We start from the raw sequence: 26,098 nt of genomic DNA, 5'->3' as shown, positions 1-26,098 counted from the left end.
AATATTATTGCATAAAAATAATGCACTTTTTTTTCTCTTTCCACAAGTTACCTCCAACAGATTATTAAAGGTAGGTGGAAAATTTATTTAGAGCATGATGAACCCAGCCGTTAGCAGGAAGGCGGCACAACAACGTCAGCGGCGCACCTACAGAGTGAGAAGAGATATTTTCGCTGAGTACGACGATGCTGAGTTACTGAAAAGATTCAGATTGGACCGTGCTGGTATTGTTGCAGTGACTGATATAGTGAGAGACAAGCTGCAAAGTAAAACTGAAAGAAATAGAGCCTTGACCCCTGAGATGGTGGCCATCACATTACGATATTTAGCCACAGGAAAAATGCAACAGTGCAGTTGTGATGATTTTGGAACAACGCAGCCCACTATCAGCCGTGCAATATCACAGACAATTGATGCACTGGCTGACCCAGAAGTAATCTGCCAGTTCGGGGCTTTCCCTCACACCCAGCGTGAAGTGCAGCAAAAACAGGCAGAGTTCATGCAAGTAACTCAGTTTCCCGGTGTTGTGGGAGTGATTGATGGCACTCATATAAGAATTGTGTCTCCTCATGTCGATGAACATGTATATGTGAACAGGAAACGCTATCACAGCATAAATGTGCAAGTAGTATTTGATGCTCACTATAAGATTCTTGACATTGTGGCAAGGTGGCCTGGCTCAGTCAACGATGCAAGAATACTAGATAAGTCAGCACTCAAACTGATGTTTGAGGAACAACATGTACCTGCAGGATGCTACCTTCCCGGGGACAGTGGCTATCCCTGTAAGCAGTGGCTCCTCACTCCTTACCTTCGCCCTCAAACTGTTGCACAAGCTAATTATAACAGGTGGGTTTATTTGTAAATAGTGTTCTGTTAGGTTTAGATATGCTTTGAACGAATCTAGTAGCTTTCTCCCCAGGGCCGCCCTCCCGCGTGTGCCCGCAGCCCCTACAAGAACCGGTCCCTGCCCCCCTTTGGGCACGCTCTCCTCCCAAGGCTAAGTCCCCGGGGCGTGGCCGCCCAAAACTAACCCCCCTCCTCCCAACAGTTCCAGTACCTTACGATGCAGCCGAGGGGACTGACGCCACCACCACCACTGCCACCACCGCCACAACAAGGGTTATTCGAGTGGGGAACATGCTTCAGGTGTTGCCCCAAGATGCCTCAGCCCCGCAGCCCCACTTCCCCATGATAGTGCAGGCAGGGAATGTCATACAGGTGAGAGAGAGAGAGAGAGAGAGAGAGAGAGAGAGAGAGAGAGAGAGAGAGAGAGAGAGAGAAAGTTTTTTACATACAGAAAGGAGAGACAGAGATAGAAAATCAATCTTACTACTACTACTACTACTTCTGAGCACCTCCTTCCTCTCAGGTTGTTCCAGCTGACAACACGCAGGTATTAGGGGCAGAAGTCGTTGGAGTTGGTCGGGTCATGCAAGTGGTCGGAGTCCCAGGCTTTCCCCCGACCCCAGCCCCAGACCCCTGCCCCAGCCACCCCTCTCCCTGTGACCCCTGCCCAGTCATCCCTCACCCCCTCCTGCCCCCATGCGGTGCTGCCAGCGGGGGTGATGGGAGGTGGAGGTGGGCCACACACACCTGGGTTAGCTGTGGCTTGGCTTATCTCCCTCCTCAGCAGGTGAGAGAGAGAGAGAGTGTATATACATCTGTTGTTATTGTATTTATTTGTCTATATTTTCCTTACAGAGTGATTGATTGATTAAATGATATATATTGGTGTTAATATATACAGACAGACTGGTATATAGACATTCTGATATGTGATGGCCAGTCCATGGAGCACAAGGTCTTTGTGGACTAATGAATATTTTACACTAAGGTTTAAGACCAGTGTTTTATTCAGCTATCATGAAAAAAAAAGAAAAAGACAGTACATAATTATTTAGTAAGTAATTCATAACTTTAACCCAATCAAATTATAGATACATGCAAAAAAGAATTATATCAATAACAAAAGTAAATAATAATAATAATAATAATAATAACTATTACAAATTACAAACAATTACATATGTTTATAATAGTAGAGCTGATTACAATTTGAAAACTAATAAATACAATGAATAATTACTTGTTAAGTGTTGTTTTATCAGTAATTTAAAGGAATGTAATGGTTTGTTTTTAACTGTGTCCGAGAGCCGGGTCCAGTGCTTGGTTCCTCGTGAGACGACACTCTGTTGGGCACGGGAGGTTCAGCAGAAGGGTGTCCTCAAGTTACCTGTCTGTCTTAACTGAATATCATGAGCCCGTGTCTCTTGTGTTTGTATTAAGAGCTTTGTATACAAACGCCAAGGTCTGGAATACAGTAATGTCTCCAGTTTCTAGGAGTTTAAGATCCACTGCTATGTTCGGACTTGTTACTGTTTGTCTTATTCCAAATTAGCTTTTTTGGGGCAAGAAATAATTTATGAGTGTAGGTTGCACTAGGAGAAAGAGAGAGAGAGAGAGAGAGAGAGAGAGAGAGAGAGAGAGAGAGAGAGAGAGAGAGAGAGAGAGAGAGAGAGAGAGAGAGAGAGAGAGAGAGAGAGAGAATGTTTGATATTATTATTATTATTATTATTATTATTATTATTATTATTATTATTATTATTATTATTATTATTATTATTACTGCTACATATTTCTCTCTCTCTCTCTCTCTCTCTCTCTCTCTCTCTCTCTCTCTCTCTCTCTCTCTCTCTCTCTCTCTCTCTCTCTCTCTCTCTCTCTCTCTCTCTCTCTCTCTCTCTCTCTCTCTTACAATAATAGTTTTACCCTTCTCTCTCATCCTCTCTCCCACTTCCACTCACTCACTCTCTCCCTCCTTTTGCAGCAAATCCCGAGGATCAACGAGGACATGGTGGACCCAGAGATTGCAGCAGCAGCAAGAGAGAGAGAGAGAAGCAAGAGAGGAGGGAGAGGAAGGAGAGGAGGAGGAGAGAGAGGGAGGCCAGGAGGGAGGCACGTCAGAGAGAGAGGGAGAGGAAGAGGTTGATTCTGTTACAACAACAACTGCAACAACAACAACAGTTAGTCAGTGAGGAGGGGGAGGGGCCGTCCTCTGATGCTGAGGATGAGGTATTGTTCAGGGTAAGTAGTAGTAGTAATGCATCATTTTTAAACTTTCCGAGATAATCTTATTTCAACAGGTAGAGATGAAAAAGTCCTCTAACTGACAAAAAAAAAAACATTATCTATTTATTTTGTTATGTAGGCCAGCCAGCCGTGGGGGGGGGACAAAACTTCAATAAAAGAGACTCTCTGAGGTGTGGCTCCCCAAAATAGAATTGCAAATGGTAGCCAGAATTTACATGAATACTGGAGGGTGCTGTCAGGCCAAACCAGCTCCCCATCTGTGCCTATGCAGTGTCTGGCCAGCCACTAGTGTGTTTTGGGGGCTCAGACCAGCAGATTCCCACTGTTTATTCACTGTTTGTGTTGATGCAGTGTCTGGCCAGCCACTTGTGTGTTTTGGGGGCTCAGACCAGCAGATTCCCAGTGTTTATTCACTGTTTGTGTTGATGCAGTGTCTGGCCAGCCACTTGTGTGTTTTGGGGGCTCAGACCAGCAGATTCCCAGTGTTTATTCACTGTTTGTGTTGATTTAGTGTTTGGCCAGCCACTTGTGTGTTTTGGGGGCTCAGACCAGCAGATTCCCACTGTTTATTCACTGTTTGTGTTGATCTAGTGTTTGGCCAGCCACTTGTGTGTATGTAGGGGACTCAGACCAGCAGATTCCCACTGTTTATCCACTGTTTGTGTTGATGCAGTGTTTGGCCAGCCACTTGTGTGTTTTGGGGGCTCAGACCAGCAGATTCCTACTATTTATCCACTGTTTGTGTTGATCTAGTGTTTGGCCAGCCACTTGTGTCTATGTAGGGGATTCAGACCAGCAGATTCCCACTGTTTATCCACTGTTTGTGTTGATCTAGTGTTTGGCCAGCCAGTTGTGTGTTTTGGGGGCTCAGACCAGCAGATTCCCACTGTTTATTCACTGTTTGTGTTGATCTAGTGTTTGGCCAGCCACTTGTGTGTTTTGGGGGCTCAGACCAGCAGATTCTCACTGTTTATTCACTGTTTGTGTTGATCTAGTGTTTGGCCAGCCACTTGTGTGTATGTAGGGGACTCAGACCAGCAGATTCCCACTGTTTATCCATTGTTTGTGTTGATGCAGTGTTTAGCCAGCCACTTGTGTGTATGTAGGGGACTCAGACCAGCAGATTCCCACTGTTTATCCACTGTTTGTGTTGATGCAGTGTTTGGCCAGCCACTTGTGTGTATGTAGGGGACTCAGACCAGCAGATTCCCACTGTTTATTCACTGTTTGTGTTGATGCAGTATTTGGCCAGCCACTTGTGTGTATGTAGCGGACTCAGACCAGCAGATTCCCACTGTTTATCCACTGTTTGTGTTGATGCAGTGTTTGGCCAGCCACTTGTGTGTTTTGGGGGCTCAGACCAGCAGATTCCTACTATTTATCCACTGTTTGTGTTGATCTAGTGTTTGGCCAGCCACTTGTGTTTATGTAGGGGACTCAGACCAGCAGATTCCCACTGTTTATCCACTGTTTGTGTTGATCTAGTGTTTGGCCAGCCATTTGTGTGTTTTGGGGGCTCAGACCAGCAGATTCCCACTGTTTATTCACTGTTTGTGTTGATCTAGTGTTTGGCCAGCCACTAGTGTGTTTTGGGGGCTCAGACCAGCAGATTCTCACTGTTTATTCACTGTTTGTGTTGATCTAGTGTTTGGCCAGCCACTTGTGTGTATGTAGGGGACTCAGACCAGCAGATTCCCACTGTTTATTCACTGTTTGTGTTGATGCAGTATTTGGCCAGCCACTTGTGTGTATGTAGCGGACTCAGACCAGCAGATTCCCACTGTTTATCCACTGTTTGTGTTGATGCAGTGTTTGGCCAGCTACTTGTGTGTTTTGGGGGCTCAGACCAGCAGATTCCTACTATTTATCCACTGTTTGTGTTGATCTAGTGTTTGGCCAGCCACTTGTGTTTATGTAGGGGACTCAGACCAGCAGATTCCCACTGTTTATCCACTGTTTGTGTTGATCTAGTGTTTGGCCAGCCACTTGTGTGTATGTAGGGGACTCAGACCAGCAGATTCCCACTGTTTATTCACTGTTTGTGTTGATCTAGTGTTTGGCCAGCCACTAGTGTGTTTTGGGGCTCAGACCAGCAGATTCTCACTGTTTATTCACTGTTTGTGTTGATCTAGTGTTTGGCCAGCCACTTGTGTGTATGTAGGGGACTCAGACCAGCAGATTCCCACTGTTTATTCACTGTTTGTGTTGATGCAGTATTTGGCCAGCCACTTGTGTGTATGTAGCGGACTCAGACCAGCAGATTCCCACTGTTTATCCACTGTTTGTGTTGATGCAGTGTTTGGCCAGCCACTTGTGTGTTTTGGGGGCTCAGACCAGCAGATTCCTACTATTTATCCACTGTTTGTGTTGATCTAGTGTTTGGCCAGCCACTTGTGTTTATGTAGGGGACTCAGACCAGCAGATTCCCACTGTTTATCCACTGTTTGTGTTGATCTAGTGTTTTGGCCAGCCACTTGTGTGTATGTAGGGGACTCAGACCAGCAGATTCCCACTGTTTATTCACTGTTTGTGTTGATCTAGTGTTTGGCCAGCCACTTGTGTGTATGTAGGGGACTCAGACCAGCAGATTCCCACTGTTTATCCATTGTTTGTGTTGATGCAGTGTTTGGCCAGCCACTTGTGTGTATGTAGGGGACTCAGACCAGCAGATTCCCACTGTTTATCCACTGTTTGTGTTGATGCAGTGTTTGGCCAGCCACTTGTGTGTATGTAGGGGACTCAGACCAGCAGATTCCCACTGTTTATTCACTGTTTGTGTTGATGCAGTGTTTGGCCAGCCACTTGTGTGTATGTAGGGGACTCAGACCAGCAGATTCCCACTGTTTATCCACTGTTTGTGTTGATGCAGTGTTTGGCCAACCACTTGTGTGTTTTGGGGGCTCAGACCAGCAGATTCCTACTATTTATCCACTGTTTGTGTTGATCTAGTGTTTGGCCAGCCACTTGTGTTTATGTAGGGGACTCAGACCAGCAGATTCCCACTGTTTATCCACTGTTTGTGTTGATCTAGTGTTTGGCCAGCCACTTGTGTGTTTTGGGGGCTCAGACCAGCAGATTCCCACTGTTTATTCACTGTTTGTGTTGATCTAGTGTTTGGCCAGCCACTAGTGTGTTTTGGGGGCTCAGATCAGCAGATTCTCACTGTTTATTCACTGTTTGTGTTGATGCAGTGTTTGGCCAGCCACTTGTGTGTATGTAGGGGACTCAGACCAGCAGATTCCCACTGTTTATCCATTGTTTGTGTTGATGCAGTGTTTGGCCAGCCACTTGTGTGTATGTAGGGGACTGAGACAAGTTTATTTAATGTTCAGTGACCCGTTTGCAGGCACAGGGGTGTTGACGAGCTGGGTGTGCAGGAGACAGACAATTACAAAGGTTTACAGTTCAAATGGTACATGTATCTTCAAAATACAGATAATAAGTAGATAAATATTGAAATTAATATAGAGTACCATTCTTTATTTAACACTTAACCAAACTTAACCAACATACACACACACGCTAACTCAGACAGTTCCCTAACTACCTTACCATCCCGCAGGAGGCCATGTCGGAGGTGCCGGTGGTGGGGTCGCCAGTTCCGGAGTACGAGGTGGAGGAGGAAAAGGAAGAGGAGGACGAGGAGGAGGCACGGATAAGGAAGAAGAAAAGATTATTAGCTGTAGCCCTCCCTCCAGCTGATAAGGGGATAAGCCATAGTAAGCCACAGCTTACTATGTTCAACAGGTGCGTGTGTGTGTGTGTGTGTGTGTGTGTGTGTGTGTGTGTGTGTGTGTGTGTGTGTGTGTGTGTGTGTGTGTGTGTGTGTGTGTGTGTGTGTTTTGTGTGGTCATTTCACTATCTATCTATCTGTTTAGTTTGTCTCCATCTGTCTGTCTTTCTGTCATTGGTCTGTCTGTCTGTCTGTGTATTGCAATGATTTTTCAGTTATGTATTTTATTTTTTATTCTTGTGTACTTGTGTCTGTCTGTATGTATGTATGTATCAGTCAGTGAGTCAGTCAGTCAGTCACTCAGTTAGTCAGTTAGTCAGTCATTCAGTCAGTCAGTTAGTCAGTCATTCAGTCAGTTAGTGAGTTAGTCAGTTAGTCAGTCTGTCAGTCACTCACACAGTGTTAATCCTCCTCCTCCTCCTCCTCCTCCTCCTCCTCCTCCTCCTCCTCCTCCTCCTCCTCCTCGTCCACCTCCTCCTCCTCCTCCTCCTCCTCCTCCTCCTCCTCCTCCTCCTCCTCCTCCTCCTCCTCCTCCTCCTCCTCCTCCTCCTGTTCCCCACCACCCCTGCCGAGAGGTGAGTGTATGTACGTGTGTGTGTGTGTGTGTGTAGTAATAATAGTAATGCTATGTACATATATAAATACTGTTAATATTATTGATAAAAAATATTGATGATGATGATGATGATGATTCAGTGGTGATTATGAAAATGTGCATTACAATATAGGGTAGATATTATTGTTATTACCTGTGTGTGTGTGTGTGTGTGTGTGTGTGTGTGTGTGTGTGTGTGTGTGTTTGTGTGTGTGTGTGTGTGTGTGTATGTATGTGTGTGTGTGAGGAATAATTGAATAATTGAATAATTGATGCTCTCTCCTTTGCTATTCATTATATACATGGACAGATGCCTGAAGGAAGTGTGTGTAAGGGAGGATAAAGAGATCATGCTGGCCTATGCAGACGATGTCGCTGTCGTGACAGGAAGCCAACAAGATCTTCAAGAGGCCATGACAAGATGGAATGATGTTTTAAATAGGGAAGGAATGAGAATGAACAAACAAAAAACTTATTTACTAGTGGACAAGCAACAAGTGATGGTGTGGCTCTGAGCCACTGTAGTAGGGATGTTATGGTTTAAGTGTAGGAAGTTGCAAATGCTCACCTAACAATTGCACCTTAGTAGAAAAACACAAACAGGAAGTTTATGCAAGTTTTGATCCTTATATAAAATGTTGTATTGCATCAAACCTCCATACATTACTGTCTCTATCCAGTATGAGACCGGTGTTCAGGAAGCACAAGCATGTGCTGAATAACAAGAAGCCGGCATTGGTGAAGGTGACAACATTTCATCTATTTATACATACTTTTTATTATTAAAGCTTATCTTATAATTATTTCTGAAGAGATTGACTAATTTTTGTAGTATTTATGACTTAGAACTATGATAAAGCTATGAATTGATATAATTCCTGATTTGTTTTATCTTTTCATTATCCTTCCTTTGTTAATTGAGCATTTTATATTACTTAGCTTAAAAATGCAAGAACGGTTCAGAAGTATCCAACCTTGGGCTAAGGGCCAAAATTATGGTATCATTCAAAATGTCCTTCAAAGAAAGCCCTCTGTAATCCAACACACTTAGCCCATTAATCCTTCCATTTCTCATCAATTTGTTCAACATTTCATATTTTTCCCTTATAGGGTTGAACAATTTTCATGGGTTCAGAGCAAAAGGCTTCCTCATTCCTCCCCAAGGTATTCTCGGATGGTAAGCAGGTTTGACTCTGGAGCAAACCTGACCAAGGGCTACTGCCCAAGGCTACAGAGGTTCCTCTCCCTGAGGCTGAATGCACCATGTGAGATGGTTCTGTTATGTGGATGAATGTCATGGTGGATAGCAGTGCCACCACATTCCTACAATCATCCATCACTCCACTGCTCAAATGCTTCTGCAACCAATGATAGGTATGCTGCCACATTCTGCATGGTCTCCTTGGCTCTCAGATAAGGATACTGTCAACAGGTTTGGGATTGCCAAAAAATCATAAGGAGCTATGTCTGAAAAGTCCAGAGAGAGAGAGAGAGAGAAAGAATGAGCAAGAGAAAGAGTAGGATGAAGCAAAGGAAGAGTCAAGATGGAGGAAGAGAGAGTAGGACAAGAAAAAACAACAAATAAATCCCCTACACGTCTTGTCTCCATTCACACAAGCCATGAAAAGCTTGTCCATCCCTGAGTGCTCAGAAGCAGTGTTCCACTGATGATGTGGAAACTTGAGACACCCAATCATTTAATGGGCTTTAGTAGGTTTTGTCACCAGTCTTCTGTGTGTCACTGACTACATTTTGAAATTTTTATCTGTTCTATTTAATTTTGTGTGTATGTACACAATGTTTATGGTCAATAAACTATTTATAAAACTATTTATCTGTGTGAGTAAGATAAAAGCAGTTATTGTTACTTATTATTATTATTATTAATATTATTATTATTATTATTATTATTATTATTACACATTTTCCTCCTTGTATTTAAATATTATTATTATTATTATTATTATTATTATTATTATTATCATGAATTGTTCTTGTTTATAAATAAAATACTGTAACTGATTATTATTTTTTTTATCATTCATTTAGACTCTCTCTCTCTCTCTCTCTCTCTCTCTCTCTCTCTCTCTCTCTCTCTCTCTCTCTCTCTCTCTCTCTCTCTCTCTCTCTCTCTCTCTCATAAAATGACTGGTGAGGAACTCTAATAATTAAAGTGCTAAAAAATCCATTAAACTACGAGAAATAAGACAAATAATTAATGACACACCTAATAACACAAACAAGGAGTAATAAACAAAACTTAAGCCAGAAAACACGAAAAGATAAAACTATCATATAAAGAAATACGAAGTTAAAAAAAAAATCATGAATATCAAATAAATAACTCACATATAATCAATAAACACGTAAGGAACAGTAAATAAACAATTAAGCCATTCATTGCAAGGGCCACAGTCAGAAAGTGAAAAAAAAAAAAAAATGCTTAGTTAAATACCGAGGCTAAATAAAACAAGGAATTAGACAAATGACAAATAATTAATAAATACATAAGGAATAATGAATAAACAAAAATTAAGCCAGGAAGACTATTATAATTATTGCAAGGAGACGATATGTATGTATGTATGTATTGTATGTAATTCGAGGTTAAAATGGCTCAAATCTGACCCAACAGCAGGCCATAAGTGAAGGTGTTCCTCAAGGCAGGGAGGGGGGGGGGGAGCAATGAATAGGGGAGGGGCTATAAACTATTGGGGGGGTATTAATTAATGACGCATCCAGTTTAGCGTGTGTGTATATTTCGCGTTGTGATAATTTAAAGGTTTTCTCGCGTTTTTATCTTTATTTATTGATTGATTTTATTTATTTATTTTATTTTTTTGGCAGGTGTTATATTTGTTGAGTGTTTTAAGTAACTGTGGCTCATTGCATCAAAACTCCATTCATTACCTTCGTGGGAAGGTTCAATTTGGCAAGGTTTTATTTCGCATTTTGGGTTTTGTAGTAAATTATGCATTTTCTCATATTTTTCTTTGCTGGTATTGTCCCTTCCACGCCATATATGACTGGAAAGTTGGGGGCGCCTTCCCCCCCCCCCCCCACCCTCCACTGCTACGTTTTTTTTTCTTAATCAGTCAGTCAACCAATCAATCAATCCCTTCATGAATCATACCCATTTCCAGGTGTCACCCCCACCCATACATCTCTCATTCTGTCATGTATGAACAAGTGCTAAGGGCAAGCTGAACAAGTACAAAGGGCAAGCCAGCTGTCTCTTTTAATATTCTTGCCTGAAATAACATTACAAATGAGGGTCTATTAATCATCCATTAAATAATCCATTTTTATTGCTTTCTCATTCTTCTTCCTCTGTGTATTGTTAAATTGGATGGTTATATCATTGTCCCTTCCTGTGTTTTAGTGTGCCATTACCTGTCCTCCTCTTCCAGCTGATATTTAGTTTGTACTAAAATAGACTGGCATAACTTTACAATTTATACACAAATAACAACATAAACCAATAATGCATTGATATTATGCATGATAGGAGTGGACATTTCCACTCTACATCATTAATGAATGCATGATGAGACGCACACTATTACAAAGCTAATGAGTTCAATAAAAAACACTCAATAACAATTTCAATAACTTTATTAAAAATAGCAATCTTTATAAATCATGAAACTAGAAAACTTTAAGAACCTGGGGCTATAACATCAAATGCACAATAATGCAAACACTTTTTACACACACACTCTTTAATGATATTTCCTAATATACAGTATAATTCCAAACAGAGAGAGAGAGAGAGAGAGAGAGAGAGAGAGAGAGAGTGATGAACTACCTGGGGTCATAAATGTAAAGTACAGGTATCAGTCAGGCAAAGCATAGTGCTTGCCTGTCTCATATGGAATGTAAAAACATGGCTTCATATCATTCCAGACCTGGGATTATGGCCAAAAGTTACCAAGCAGTGCTGAGCAAAATCCAGTAGAGTAATATTCAGTATCATTGAATTACTGACAAAGTAAAGATCATTATGTGCAATGATACTCACTACCTAGGAGCATTTCAGGTTACTACCAAGAATCTGACCATGCTGGCAGGGATGGTTAGGCTACAACACATTACATACTTCTCCATTCAAATCAGTCAGCTGATTAAATGGTGAGTTAAACCATTTTGATCATCTAAATCATATTAAGGCATTGGATGAGACCTGGACAGCTTGGGTCAACACCATACATAGGTACTCCACTACTCTGTGGGAGGCACTTGATTGTGGCAAGAGTCATCACAATACCAAACACCATCCTTGACAAAGCACAGCATGGCCCACTCATCCACAGGAACCCAGCCATCTCTAAGGAGCAAATCAATGCTGCCCAGTGTCACTCCTCATCACTTTTAGGGAATAAGAAGTAGATCCCACCCCAGCACCATCTTTACATAGAATATAATACAGAGGACAAAGAAGGAATACAAACAGGGCACATGGTATGGTATGGAACACCAACCCTCACTTTTGGAAAACCCCAGCCACTCAGTAGGAGACCAGCCAGTCACCATGGCTATCACCTGGGGATTCTTAGGAACAGGTGTTAGGTATAGAATGAGAGATAAAGAAAACTCCCAATACATTTCAAGTCTATACGCAAGTCTCCATAGATAGACAAAAAAGTGTTCATGAATTAAACACAATATTGTAAGTTTTAAATGTTATGTGGTACCTTAGATAGATGGACAGGTCACTTGAGAAGAGAAAATAAGAAATGTCTTAGGAAGAGTATTTTGTCATATGTATGAATATATATGACTGTATGACATAGATGACTGGTGAAGTAGATTTTGTCCCTTATCAGAGTGGTTGTGTAGCTGAAACAAATTAATGATTATCAAAACAGAGACACATTTGAGCTGATTGGTGAATTACAGTTTCAGAGTGGATACAGCATACACTGGGATGATAAAACTACTGCAGTCATAAAGTAGATGAAAAAATACTGTGGGGAGGAATGTAAAGCAGTAACATATGCAACAAAGAAAGCAAGAAAGAAAGAAAGAAAGAAGAGAAAGAAAGAAAGAAAGAAAGAGAGAGAGAGAGAGAGGAGAGAGAGAGAGAGAGAGAGAGAGAGAGAGAGAGAGAGAGAGAGAGAGAGAGAGAGAGAGAGAGAGAGAGAGAGAGAGAGAGAGAGAGAGAGAGAGAGAGAGAGAATGATGTGACATGACATCTTTAAGTACAAATGAGTATATAGTAACCATACACTGATACTTGTCCCCTTATACAGTGATAAGTTTACCCAAACACAATGGACACGGATGGAACTTTTGGAGGCTAAAGTGCTCCAGGTGACTGGTGGACTCCATTTCATTGCGGAGGTCCAGGATTCTCTGCACAGTTGGGCTTTTGGTGTCAGTGGAAGTGGTGGCAGTGTGGCAGCAGTAACAGTTTTGGTCTTCCTATGGGCAAGTTCTGTAGGATTCATATTCTCCCCTCCTCATGAGGGACATCAGTGTGAAGGGTCAACAGAGCATCAATTCCCTCCTCAGGCAAAGAATGATGGATGCAATTTTCTGTTTCTTGTTGTTGCTCCACCTTTTCAGAGTGCTTGAGGCGCTCGTCAGCCACCTTTCCACTGGTGGTGGGTGTCTCAGACTCACTGGTTCCTGTTCCACATCAAGAGTGTTAGCAGATGCCACTTGTATTTCATCTACTTAGTACATTACATCATTACATAAATAACTGGTGTTATCTGATATTAAAGTGCTAATGAGCAACATGCCACAGAAATCTGTTTATTTCAAGAAAATTATGAAGATAATAATAATGTTTCGTTGCACTTCATAAGATGGCTCAGTTTTTACTACTCACCAACACTGCTAAAGATAGCAACTGGACTCTTAAGGACGCTGCTTATCTTCTCGAGCTGCTGAAGGTCATGATCTGCTTCCTTTTCCTGCACCAGCTTTGATATCAAATCCTGCAGGAAACAACTGTGTTAATTCACATTTTGAATAAATCTAATAGATGAAATTTCACTTACAACACCTTATGTGTCTCTGGTGACTCATGGAGGACAGATACATCACCTGAGAGTAAATGGTCAGTGAAGAAGTTGACCCTTGATCCTGGCTAATCACATTAAGTACATTAAACACTCCTGTTAACTAATAAATGAGGGATAGATTTCTCTGGAAGGTTACATTACACTACTTCCCTGGCATTTGAAAACATTTTGCTCTACATGAACTCATATGGAAGCTTTACTGCAACATTAAATCTCAGCTAGATGCCAGATGGTGTAGCCTCCATCACAGAGCAAGGTAATGATATGAAGGCTTAGTACTTTGGTCAACACCTGAATAAGAACCGTTTGAGATGCAGCAGAGATCACTAACCTGCCAGCAATTGAATAAGAAGTGTGTGAGATGCAGCAGAGATCACTAACCTGCCAGCAATTGAATAAGAAGTGTGTGAGATGCAGCAGAAATCACTAATCTGCCATGACATGAATAAGAAGTGTGTGAGATGCAAAAGAGAGCACTAACCTGCAGAGTGGTTTTGCTTCATTTCCCTCTCATTCATGATGGAGGCTGGCAAGGTCTAACTCGCGTTCTCGAGCTTGTTGCTTCATCACGTCCTCGCTGCAACTGGTAGATGGTGAATGTAGTCACCTGAAGAAGGATAAAATTCTTCATTAAAAGACCAAGGAAATGGCATACAGTAAACAGTAAACACTTCCTCCACTTCACTTTTACAGATGATTCAAATGAGCAAAAAACATGCATACACCGATGGACTCTGTCTCCTCATGCACTACAGCATGCTTAAGCTGCTAATTCCTGTCACTTAGCTCAGCCACCTCCTTCATGCTGCAAGTTAACCTGCTCTCCAGGACCCTGTGAGCCTCCTGCAGTTGTTGCAGCTTCTGTTAAAGCTCAGTTCCTCCCAATCCTGTTGTTTCACCTGATAAAACAATAAGTTTGTTTCTCTCAACTTTTCTTAATACAGCCTCAATAAACAAATCCAATAACAATGCTTTTATTTTGTTATTAATTCAAAAAATTGAGCAACAGTGAGGAAAAATTATTTGCTTTATTATTAGAGAATATAAACTTTCTTACCTTTTGGTTCAGTTATGACATCTTCAGACAACTTTTCATGAGCAAGAGATTCTCCCAGCAGTTTGTTATACTTATCCCTCTCACAGTCTAGCTGAACCTGAAGACTGCTGCACTCACTCTCCAACCTGCTAACCTCAGATGTCAGTGTAGCCACTTGACCCAGCAATTTCCCCTTGGTATCTGTACCTGGAGGTGAAAAATTGATGCAACAGAGGGCCAGACAAGAATGACCAATGGAAGTAATTAGACGTAATGTAAGAAGTGGGTATAAGACTAAGGGAAATAGAAGGGCAATGGAGAGAGGGTTAGATGCACCAGAAATGTCTGTGGAGCCAGGAAAAATTTTAACTTGTAACAGAGATAACTAAGAGCAACTGTGAATGAATAAATGTGATGTAGCCTCGACCCATGACTGGGAAAATGCAAAAGCAGCACCTCAGACACCAGGACCATGATGACTGGCAGCTCCCAAAATTAGCTGCTGGCTTTTGTACTCCTAGTCACCACAGGAGGCTCATCCACAGCTAATCCTATCAGCTGATCATCTTGGGTGAAGTAATTGTTTATCAGTCTGGCTGTTGAGTCCTGATGCAGAGATGTGTGTGTGTGTGTGTGTGTGTGTGTGTGTGTGTGTGTGTGTGTGTGTGTGTGTGTGTGTGTGTGTGTGTGTGTGTGTGTGTGTGTGTGTGTGTGTGTGTGTGTGTGTGTGTGTGTGCACTTTGGAAAGCCTCCCTCCAAGGAGAATGTCAGTTTGATATACAAATATATATTCATGTGGATGGTAGCTCACATTTAGCTTCTGAGTTCTCACATGAAGACATGCCATCCTTGTCTTTTTCCTCTGAGGGAGTGACTTTATACTCTGTGATAAGTGCATGCAGCTCACTATTCTGTCTTGTGACGTTTTTGATTTCTATCTGTGAAAGACACAAGAAGGCAGTAAGTTAACTTGTTTAACATGCCACATCATTTTATATATATTATGCCAAGTTTAAACAGGAAAGCCTCACCAGAAGCATCAACTAAAGACCAAAGTGATTAACAAATCTTTCACTTTACCACCCTTAATGACAAAAGCTGATGATGTCCATATCCTGCATTTTTACACCTTCATGATTCCATTAGATTACATTAGATTACATTAGAACAGTATGTGACCAATGACGTCTCCATTCTACATTGCCATGACAAGAATACAGGGCTTTACTGAACATAAACCAAGGACGCCTCCATTCTACATTGCCATGACAAGAATACGGGGCTTTACTGAACATAAACCAAGGACGCCTCCATTCTACATTGCCATGACAAGAATACAGGGCTTTACTGAACATAAACCAATGACGCCTCCATTCTACATTGCCATGACAAGAATACAGGGCTTTACTGAACATAGACCAAGGATTCCCTCCTCCTCTCTCTAAGGGTTAGGGTTCTCTCAACAGTTACAGCATGGTGTGAGAGATGCAGTGCTGTCAAGGCTTTACTATTTACAGGAAGCAACACACCAATAAATAAATGTTACTTTGGAAATGAAACTGAATAATCAAAGGCTTTATATCTCATGAACTTCCCTTCTTTAATAAACTGTCTTCAAGCTGACAGACTCCAGTAGTATTGCATCTTAGGAATATTCTACAGCTGATTTCATAATAACTGCTCTCTAAAACTGACTACAATGCCTCCTTCCCTGCCTCCTACAGACTCTACTCAACAATTGTTGTTATTCTGTTCATGCTGGTGTGACAGTTTAACCGTATATTAATTCCTTAGTTATGTACACTCTAGAATGGTGGTTCATTTTTATCTACCAGTGATTTGAATTCCCAGCTTCTAAGTATTACATTATTATTTGTTGATTGGTACCATTTGTATGCAATCAGAGAAAGATTTCAATATAAAAACATATCCATGTTTACTGTTACCTTTCAGAATGTAAACCAAAATGAAAGCTATGTAAATTCTTACTTTAGATTATGTTGTCATTTCATTGAATGATGTAATTTCTTGGTTCTTGTGCTTCTTCAAATGCAGTCCCTTGTCCTGGTTTCTCTGTCAATTCTAATGTCTTATTGCTCTGTGGAAAAACAAAGTGCAAATGTTTAGGATGAACTGATTCAATAATATTGCTTTCACAATTTCAATATTGTTCACAATTTCTGCAGGAAGTTTACTCCATATATTTACTATACGATTAAAGAAAAAATGTTTGGCCTTGTGGGATTTAAAACGTTTGGGTATAATCTTGAATCTATTATTTCTTGTTAGGTAGAATGAAGGAGGAGGAGGAGGAGGAGGAGGACAGAGGAGGAGGAGGAGGAGGAGGAGGAGGAGGAGGAGGAGGAGGAGGAGGGAGAAAACAAAGATAAGGAGGGAAGGAAGAAAGGAAGAAAAGGGAAGAAAAGGGAATAGAGAGAGAGAGAGAGAGAGAGAGAGAGAGAGAGAGAGAGGAGAGAGAGAGAGAGAGAGAGAGAGGAGAGAGAGAGGAGAGAGAGAGAGAGAGAGAGAGAGAGAGAGAGAGAGAGAGAGAGAGAGAGAGAGAAGAGAGAGAGAGATGAGAGAGAGAGAGAGAGAAGAGGAGTTGGTAAGGAAAATTAGTACAATGGTCCAGAGGTGAAGAACAGGGACTGGAATGAGAAGTGGAAGAAGCATATAGAATTTGAAAATATAGTGAAGGAGGTAAAAGACCATTAAAAGTGAGAATGAGATCCCAAGTTACAGTAAAGGAGATCCTAGTGAGAACTGGGAAGCTGGCTGAAAATTCAGAATACAAGAATATTTGGGTAAAAAAGAGAATGATGAACTTGGAAGAAAGGGAAAAAGAGAAGGATCTGAGGAATGAAGCCAAGCAAAAAAAACGAGAGAAGTACAGAGACCGAGAAGCAGAAATTTTATTGGAGGGTACTAGATATGAAACTAAGGAAATGGTATATTCAGGAAAGGGAACAAGAAATGAAAGAACCACAACAGCAGACAGACAAATTGCATGTGGTGGGAGAAGTAGTATATTAAGAGTAATAAATACAAAACAAACTTCATGTAAACAAATAAAATTTTCAGAAAACTTGTCACACAAAACCTTATTAACAACTCACCTTCTCCTTCTGCAGCATTTCCTTCCTTCTTATCTTTCTCCTTTCCTTCTCCATCTTCCTCCTCCTCCTCCTCCTCCTCTCCTTCCTCTTTCTTTCCACCTTCCTCCTCCTCTTGTGACTCTTAACTCTCTTCCTCCTCGTCCTCCTCTTCCCCTGTGCTTCCCTCCTCTGAAAGAAAAGACTTGTTTAAAAAGCAAGCAAATATAGTAGTAATAGTAAAAAAAAGTCAATGAAATGAAAGTTTATACACATATGAAATTAGTGAAAATTTGACACCAAACATTCTCTATCTGTAACATTACATCAGAATGACGAGAACACAAGATATGAAAAGTGAAAGGGAATGATGTATATAACAAAGAAAAACATTGTATAATGACATATGACAGGAAAATAATCTTGTATACTTGTCCCTTAAATACTTGCTTCCTTGTATATTAACTCCCAAAATGCTCATTCCTTGTACTCTCATTTTCAAAACACCTCTTCCTTATATATTGTCACTCAAACACTCCTTTCTTGTACACTTATTCCTAAATCACTCCTGTCTTCCTGTATTCTCATTCTCCAAACACTCGTGCCTCTGCACACCCAGTTCCTCAAAACATTTCTTCATTGTTTACTCATCCCGCAAACACAGCAACTTTCTTGTATACTCAGCTCTCAAAAGATGCATTTTTAAACATCCATAACTCCTTTTATTTTCATTCCCCAAACACTCCCGGCTGTGCACACTCCAGCACGTTAACACAATAACCAAGCAATACACACGACTACTGGCACCATCCAGATCTGGCCCCAGCACCCCTGCCTCCTTGCGTGCCAGCTCCAGCAATGCACGGCCACAGCGGCAGTACGCGTCACCACACTCGGGCGCCTGCTCCCCACACAGCTCCACCAGGGACTCTGTTGCCTCCTGGAGTGGTAAGGAGTGTCAGTTAAACCTGGTGTTTACTTTCACTATGATATGAAACAATTAACAACACAGAAAACAACACAACTAGGTAACATGCAACACATACCACACCTAAGCAACAGACACACCTCGAAGGCAGCGACAGCAGATTTGAAGTCCCCCACCAGGAGGTGTCGCTTGCCCCTAGAGAAACGGTCGAACGCTGCTGCACTTGCCGCACGTCCAAGGGGAGCAAGCAAACAGGCCATCATCAAACAAGTCTCGACTTTAACCATTCGTAATTTACACCATCATATATTGTGGAGTAACTTCATGTTTAGTATATCTTAACATGGAACATTATTAAGAATGTGTACATGCTTGTATTATTTGATAAATTATGTGGTCAGCTACACTTTCCACTCACACTCTCATCCATCACCAAAATTAAACTAACCCCCTATTACTTTCCTCCCACCCTCAGAATTATTAAACTAACCTCCAGTCACATTCTTCTGACACCCTCATCCCTCACTAAAAATTAATACCAACTGGCAAAATTACCAAACTAACCTCTAAATATCATCCTCCCACCATCTAGTCTCTCACTAAAATTAATCTCACCAAGCACGATTATCAAGCTAATATCCAATCACTTTCCTCTGACCCTCAAAATCCTTTCCAGCTGGTAGAATTATTAACCTATACTCCAGTCACTTCCACCCTCTCATCCCTCATTAAAATTAATCCCAGCCTTCAAAATTATTGAACTAACCTCCAGTCAAAGAAATATCACTGGTTTTGTGGGGGATATTGTCACTGCACTAAGGGATGCACACAATTTCTCGTAAGTTTTCACATTTTGCGTTCAACTGTACCGGTCTAAGTGGAGGAGTGAAAAAGTGACACCTAATGAATAGTTGCCACAAAACTTATTCTCATTACTTTTTGTTCCTTGTCATTTTTCTTTCAGGCTTTTTTCATCATCACAGCAGCTTGAAATTTTGAAAATACATGCTATTTGAGGAGGTAGCTGTACATGTGAAAAAAAAGAAGGGAAACAAACATCCATACTTGTGACTGATATGAAAAATAAACTATACATATAAATGTATATTTCACTTTTCTTTCTAGCAATTAAAAAATGTACATACGACAGTATTTCTTTCTTTTCCTCAATAAATACGACAACAGTATTTTTCCTTCCCTTCAGTACACCCAGCCTTTCCCTTAGTACATATCACAGTACTTTTCCTTTTTGCTCAGTGCATATGAGAATAATTTTCCTTTTCCTCCATGCATATGACACTACTTGCCCTTTTCCTTTTCTTTCCCTAAATAGAGAAGACAAGACAGAAATTTTCTTTCCCTCAATACACAACACTATTTTTTTCTCCCACTCTCTCTCTTGTACAGAGTCAGTTTCAATGTACTGGAAGGTTATGCCTACGGGAAACTGAAGGACAACTCAAGCAACGAGTGGACGGGCACGGTAGGAGCTCTGCAGTCAGGGGAAGCTGACCTCACTGTCTCTGAATTGTCCATCACTGAGGAGAGGTTGAAAGTTGTTACCTACACCCAGCCTATCTATATCATCAGGTGAGAGATACAGGTGATGATCAAATAATATTTTAAAGATGTTGAACAAAGTGCTCCCTTAACAGATTAATTGGATCAGCAAAATGTTCAGAATATGAAATGTCAAATAATTAGATTGATCTATCTATATGCCAGGCTGGCAGTCCTATACAGGGTGGCCCAGACACTACACTATACACTCACATACAACATTGACACTGTTAATCCACGGGTAATCTACTGGGTTGGCTACAGTGTGTCCCTCATTGTGTACACATCATACTCTGCCACACTGGTCTCACATCTTGCTGTGGAGCAGCCTGCATCTCTGCCATTCAGCAACCTGCGGGACCTGTCTAGGCAGTCAGGCTGGGATGCTGGATGCAACAACAATGACCTCTTCCAAGTGACAGCCTCGGTGGGTCCTTGGCTTCTTGCTGTGTGAACTGATATACCATCCAGTAGTAGCAGTAGTAGTAGTAGCAGTAGCAGTAGTAGTAGCAGTAGTAGTAGTAGTAGTAGTAGTAGCAGTAGTAGTAGTTTTAATTTCTCAAACAACAGTCCCATTGCTTTAATTTCCTGCCTATCTAAAGTTTTTAATCTACCCTTAATAGGAATATTCTTAAACATCTATTACTTCACAGCCTACTTGTATCTGATCGCCAGTATTAGGGTCCATCAAGGCTGCTCCACTGGTCATCTGGCTTTCCTTACTGAGTCTTGGTCATCATACTCTTTTAGAGATTTTGGTGAAACTTTTGCTGTTGCCTTGGATATATGAAAAGCTTCTGATAGTCTGGCACAAAGCTTGCATTTCCAAACTACCCTCCTACAGCTTCTTTCCTTCTCTGTGTAACTTCATCTCAAGTTTCCTTTCTGACCATTCTATTGCTGCTGTGGTAGACGGTCACTGTTCTTCTCCTAAATCTGTTAACAGTGGTGTTCCTCAGGATTCTATCGTCATTCACTCTCTTCCTATATTCATCAATGATCTTCTAAACCAAACTTGTTGTCCTATCCAATCCTACACTGATTATACTAACCAGCATTTTTCCAGGTCTTTTCATGGACATCCAACCTTTCGGGAGGCAAACAGTTCACACAGGGAAGCCACAGAATACCTCACTTGTAATCTCTCTCTAAAATTTCTGACTGGGGCAGAGCAAACCTGGTATTGTTCAATGCCTCAAAAACTCAATTCCTCCATCTATCAACTCAACACAACCTTCCAGACAACAAGTATCCCCTCTTCTACACTGAACCTCCTCAGTCTGGAAACTGGAAATTTCATATCTCATCTCTAGCTAAAACAGCTTCTATGAAGTTAGGTATTCTGAGATGTCTGCCAGTTTTTCTCACCCCCCCCTCAGCTGCTGACTCTGTACAAGGGCCTTATCCATCCATGTATGACAAATCCATGTATGAAGAGTTTTAAAGAAAGGACTTACTTATTACTGGTTACACTTGCAATAACACAATATCACGTCCAACACCTCACGGTCACTTGATGCAAGTCACTCATTACCCGACCAACTCATCTCAGCTTCAAGACAACTCAATCTGGAAATAACAGATAAAGGAAATAGGTTGGGCTTTTAATCTTCAAGGGACACATTAAAAATTCTATGTCAAACCAATAGTAGTGAAGAATTCAGTCCCAGATTAATAGAGAAATGCAAGAGTCAACAGTGAAATGTAAACAGCAGGTAATTGGTGTCATTGTGCCTGCCATTCAGTGGAAGGAGAGGTAAATAAGTTGTCAATGTCCCTCCTACATAAAAAATACATAGAGTACATTTATGCACACTACTGCCTATTAATTTATTCTCCCTCAGCAACACTGGATTATATTTAACACCTGCTCACTAACTACTGTCTGTGAAGTAAATCACTGAAACTAGAAACATCACTTATCATCTCTCTCTCTCTCTCTCTCTCTCTCTCTCTCTCTCTCTTTTTGTCTCTCTCTGTCTCTCTCTCTCTCTCTCTCTCTCTCTCTCTCTCTCAGAAGTACTTATAGAACACTGTAAATACTAGTAACACCTTGAATTGTTTTGCTTTGATCAATTGTTACGTGATACTGGCTCCACTATTTCAGCTTTTACTGTGTTTTCACTCTTGACACTGTGGGAGCAAAGATTGTCTTCCTTACGATATAGTACACAGTCAATGCCACACACAGCAACACTGTTCTTCTGTTCCTCCAAGCTTTGAGTTTCCTCACTACAGTATCCTTTAGAATAAGCCCCACAAGGATCTTCCTCACCTCTGTCAGCTTGCAGTCTCTCAAAAAAAAGGGCCTCAGTCAAGATTCTCCTCCAGGCCAGGCCACATGCTGCTTCTGTCTCCAAGAACACACCTACTCATTTCACTGATATAAGCAACCTTTTCAAAGTCCCTCAGAGCCTCTTCCATTTCTAACAATAAGCAATATTTAATTGGTTCCTAAACACACACACACACACACACACACACACACACACACACACACACACACACACACACACACCTGCAAGAATTTGTCTTACCCTTAGCCAGTACTCATCTTATACATATAAACAGCAGATAGCACACCTAGAGTGGTCACCACTTCCTGTGAGTGGCAGTGCACAGCTGTTTTCAGTATGAGTGGAAGGTCCACTGTCACATAGTCTTGTGACAGGCTGGGCTGGACACTTGGTGAGCAGTTCTGGAACCTTCAGGGAGGTTTACTGCCAACCTGCACACTGAAAGGAAATGCAGTTTGAGTAAATGTACATATTATTATATAGAGACAAAAACAGTAGTGAGTTATCTAAGGAACTTATGACAGAGATACAGAAGAATTACAAAGATATTACATGGTCCAAGCCTTCAATTCAAAGTAAGTGCTTCAGATCTACACAAACAATTGAGACAGCTTCTAAAATCTACATAAACAATTCATGCAGCTTCTAATTCCATCAGTGAGCGTCATCAACCATTGGTCCCAGGTTAGCTCACAGTCATCCCCAAGTGACGCACACACCTGGCTCACTCAACCCCACATGCTTCATCGCTCTGTCTATCTCACTTGTCCACACCTGGCTCACTCAACCCCACAATTTCCACATTTTTTCCACACCTTCTCCACACTATTTCCACACTTTTCTACACAATTTCCACACATGGCTCACTCAATCCCACAATTTCCACACTTTTCCACACCTGGCTCACTCCATCCCAGAATTTCCACACTTGGCTCACTCAGTCCCATGTGCTTGATCACTCTGTCTATCTCACTTGTCCACTTAGTTACATAACATTGTAAGCCCTCTCCATTTCTGACAATCCTACTTCCATCACTCTCAACAAGGCTTCACTCAACCCCTCAAAAGCCCAACAACTAGTTTCCAAGCCATTCTTTATTACCATCCTAACACACTTGTTCCCCCAACTGCTACTCCTAATATTCCACACAAACACCTTACTAGTCTCTCATCATCCATTTGCTCTAATCTAGACCCTGCCGAGGTACCCTGCACGAACACCCTCCAAAGCCACCAGCTCCGCCATCATGCCTTCCTTCGCCATCCATCCGACTCTTGCTCCTGCCCTCCACCTCCTGTTGCTGCCACGTCTGGAGTGCGTCAGCCAGCGTCGTGTAGCAGGTGGAATGGCGTCACTGCTGGGCCGTGGTGTCTGGGTGGGGCACAGCGGGAGGCAGGGGATGGGGGTAGTCTGGAATGATTTGTTGGTGTTATGGTTGTAGTTGTTTTGTAGAAAGTATAGTTTAATTAGTTTCTTAGTAAATATAATAAAAATATAATAAAAAAATATATAATAAAAATAAAAAGAAGACGACGTAGCAGATCAAAGAAAAGGTGGAAAGATCACATTGGAGAGGACATGAGTGAGAGAGGATTGAGTGGAGAGAAGGTTGGGGACAGAGCCTTGGGGAGAAGACTAGTAAGGAAAAGTGACCCCATATGAATATGGGAGCAGCTGCAGAAGAAGAAAAAGAAGTAAATCTAATAAAATGAAATAGGATAAAAATTAAATACATTGTTAAGAATAGCATATCTCTCTCTCTCTCTCTCTCTCTCTCTCTCTCTCTCTCTCTCTCTCTCTCTCTCTCTCTCTCTCTCTCTCTCTCTCACCATGACTATTTTCCAGCCAGCCAGCTAGCCATTCAACCAACCAGCCAATCAATCAGTCACTCAGTTAGTCAGTCAGTCAGTCAGTCAGTCAGTCAGTCAGTTAGTCAGTCAGCCATTCAACCAGCCAGCTAGCCATTGAACCAACTAGCCAATCAATCAGTCACTCAGCTAGTCAGTCAGTCAGTCAGTCAGTCAGTCAGTCAGTCAGTCAGTCAGCCATTCAACCAGCCAGCTAGCCATTGAACCAACCAGCCAATCAATCAGTCACTCAGCTAGTCAGTCAGTCAGTCAGTCAGTCAGTCAGTCAGTCAGTCAGTCAGTCAGTCAGTCAGTCAGCCATTCAACCAGCCAGCTAGCCTTTCAACCAACCAGCCAATCAATCAGTCACTCAGCTAGTCAGTCAGTCAGTCAGTCAGTCAGTCAGTCAGTCAGTTAGTCACTCAACCAGCCAGTGAGCCGGCCAGCCAGTCAGTTAGTTCTGTGGGCCTGTGTATGGTTCTGGTGGGCCTCTGTTTGGCTTGTGTTAGATTCAGCTAGGCCTCTGTTTGGTCTGTGTTTGGTCTCTGGGCCATAGATGCAGCAAGACCGGTTGAAAATTCCAAGCACTGACGCACTGCACAGACTACCACCTCATGCCTGCTTGCTGTGAAAGAGTCTGCTGGGACAAATGACCTACACAGTAACTTGTATCAGTCCCACAGTTGTGTTCCTGGAAGCTCAGTGTTATGGATGCAGTGTGACATGCTGACTTAGGCAAGGCCGTCTGTTGTGGCTGCACCTTGCTGTGGCTAAGAAAAGGCTGTGTTTGTTTGAAGTGCTGTACTGGTCATGCTGAGAAATGTACAGGCCACCATTAGTAGTAGAAATGTTGCACTAGAAAGAAATTAGCTGGGAAATGTAATGCATAATTATTGGCAGGGAAAAGATGGTGACAGGGATGCTGGGACGTGCTTCACTGTACACCGTGGTGGCCGCCCCTTGGTGCTTGGCGGTACCTTATAGGGCATCAAGGGGCAGTTATTGCAGTCTCATCTTACAGCAAAACAACTAAAAGGAAAAAAATAGTAATAATAATAATAATAATAAAAAAAATTTTTATCATTATGTCTTGATGAGCACAAATCTTTCCCTGCCAATACATAAACAGCACATTTTTTCACTAAATTTCACCATTGTAGTACACATTTATACTAGTAATGATGACCTGTAGACTTTCCAGGTATGACAACACTTGAAACACAACCATTTTGTTAGCTACAGCATAGAGCAGCCACCAGACAGCCTTCCCCCACGTCAGCATGTCACACACTGAATCTGTCAGTCTGCTTTCAAGAACACATGAGGGACTAACAGGAGTTGCATGTACTTAATTTCCTGCAGATTCTTTCACACCAAGGAGTAGCAAGTTGGAAGTCTGTGATTGTAAATGTGGCTGACTATCCTGGTCAATTTCAGGTTCTATTCTAATCTCTACTTAATCTCCATTTAACTCCATTTTGGCCATAAGTCACTGTTTACTTAATGAATCCCTCCTTCAAATTTCAAGACACTGCACTTTTTTCAGATTATAGAGCTGACAGGCTTGGTAGGGGATTAACAGGCATTGATAGGTCTCGGTAGGGGGTTGACAGGCCTTGGTGGAGCTTGAGAGGGCCTTGGTGGGGGCTGACAGGGTTTGGTAGGGCTTGGCAGGGGTGACAGCAAAGGCTTCTGTTTAAAATCTCACATCTCAAGCCACCTCATTACTTGAGAGGTGACAAAGGGCTTGGCAGAGCTTGACAGGGATTGGTAGAGGTGACAGAGGCAGGCAGGAGTGACAGGGGATGACAAGGAACACCTCAAAATTAATGTACACGCATGCACAGACCGAATGCCCCTCTAAAAATGCTTCAAACTTTCCTT

General features: G+C 41.8%; 1 protein-coding gene and 2 long non-coding RNA genes across 16 annotated transcripts; 1 reads left to right on the top strand and 2 right to left on the bottom strand.

Annotated features, from left to right (window-relative positions):
• The first annotated feature begins 91 nt into the window (after positions 1-91).
• LOC135113521 (uncharacterized) lies at positions 92-9,167 on the top strand. Of its 2 annotated transcripts, XR_010274856.1 has the most exons (6): positions 92-849; positions 1,052-1,221; positions 1,373-1,636; positions 2,831-3,087; positions 6,656-6,840; positions 7,732-9,167. It is a non-coding gene; the product is annotated as an uncharacterized LOC135113521 (long non-coding RNA). The 2 variants fall into 2 exon arrangements; XR_010274855.1 differs by having other exon boundaries at positions 96-849; positions 6,656-9,167.
• A 3,339-nt stretch (positions 9,168-12,506) lies between these two features.
• LOC135113527 (uncharacterized) lies at positions 12,507-13,969 on the bottom strand. The gene is made up of 3 exons (XR_010274866.1): positions 13,935-13,969; positions 13,258-13,366; positions 12,507-13,052 (listed from the first exon to the last, which is right to left on the bottom strand). It is a non-coding gene; the product is annotated as an uncharacterized LOC135113527 (long non-coding RNA).
• Positions 13,970-14,060: 91 nt separating this feature from the next.
• LOC135113522 (histone-binding protein N1/N2-like) lies at positions 14,061-23,769 on the bottom strand. 13 transcript variants are annotated; one of them, XM_064028762.1, is made up of 10 exons: positions 23,575-23,769; positions 22,653-22,804; positions 21,527-21,638; positions 20,381-20,524; positions 18,650-18,726; positions 18,377-18,521; positions 17,606-17,773; positions 15,301-15,427; positions 14,511-14,696; positions 14,061-14,352 (listed from the first exon to the last, which is right to left on the bottom strand). In XM_064028762.1, exons 4-10 carry the CDS (start codon positions 20,411-20,413, stop codon positions 14,318-14,320), a joined length of 771 nt encoding a protein of 256 aa, XP_063884832.1. In that variant the 5' UTR covers positions 20,414-20,524; positions 21,527-21,638; positions 22,653-22,804; positions 23,575-23,769; the 3' UTR covers positions 14,061-14,317. The 13 variants fall into 13 exon arrangements, 9 of the variants coding, with proteins under 9 accessions (XP_063884832.1, XP_063884833.1, XP_063884831.1 ...); XM_064028763.1 differs by having other exon boundaries at positions 23,618-23,769; XM_064028761.1 differs by having other exon boundaries at positions 22,653-23,769.
• Between the last annotated feature and the right edge of the window lie 2,329 nt (positions 23,770-26,098).

This window comes from Scylla paramamosain, chromosome 26, assembly GCF_035594125.1.
Source record: "Scylla paramamosain isolate STU-SP2022 chromosome 26, ASM3559412v1, whole genome shotgun sequence".
In the NCBI taxonomy this organism is placed as follows: Eukaryota; Metazoa; Arthropoda; class Malacostraca; order Decapoda; family Portunidae; genus Scylla; species Scylla paramamosain.
Note: the sequence above shows the minus strand (reverse complement) of the source record. Positions and strands in the feature narration are given on the sequence as shown.

What these genes read in the sequence shown, in the direction of transcription:
- LOC135113522 (XM_064028760.1), bottom strand. Translation starts at nt 20,045, where the DNA reads ATGGACAATTCAGAGACAGTGAGGTCAGCTTCCCCTGACTGCAGAGCT. An exon ending in GAGTTGTCCTTCAGTTTCCC is followed by an intron (nt 18,732 to 19,950) that starts GTAGGCATAACC and finishes ACGTGCGGCAAG; the next exon opens with TGCAGCAGCGTTCGACCGTT. An exon ending in TGAGAACTCAGAAGCTAAAT is followed by an intron (nt 14,697 to 15,300) that starts GTGAGCTACCAT and finishes TTTCACCTCCAG; the next exon opens with GTACAGATACCAAGGGGAAA.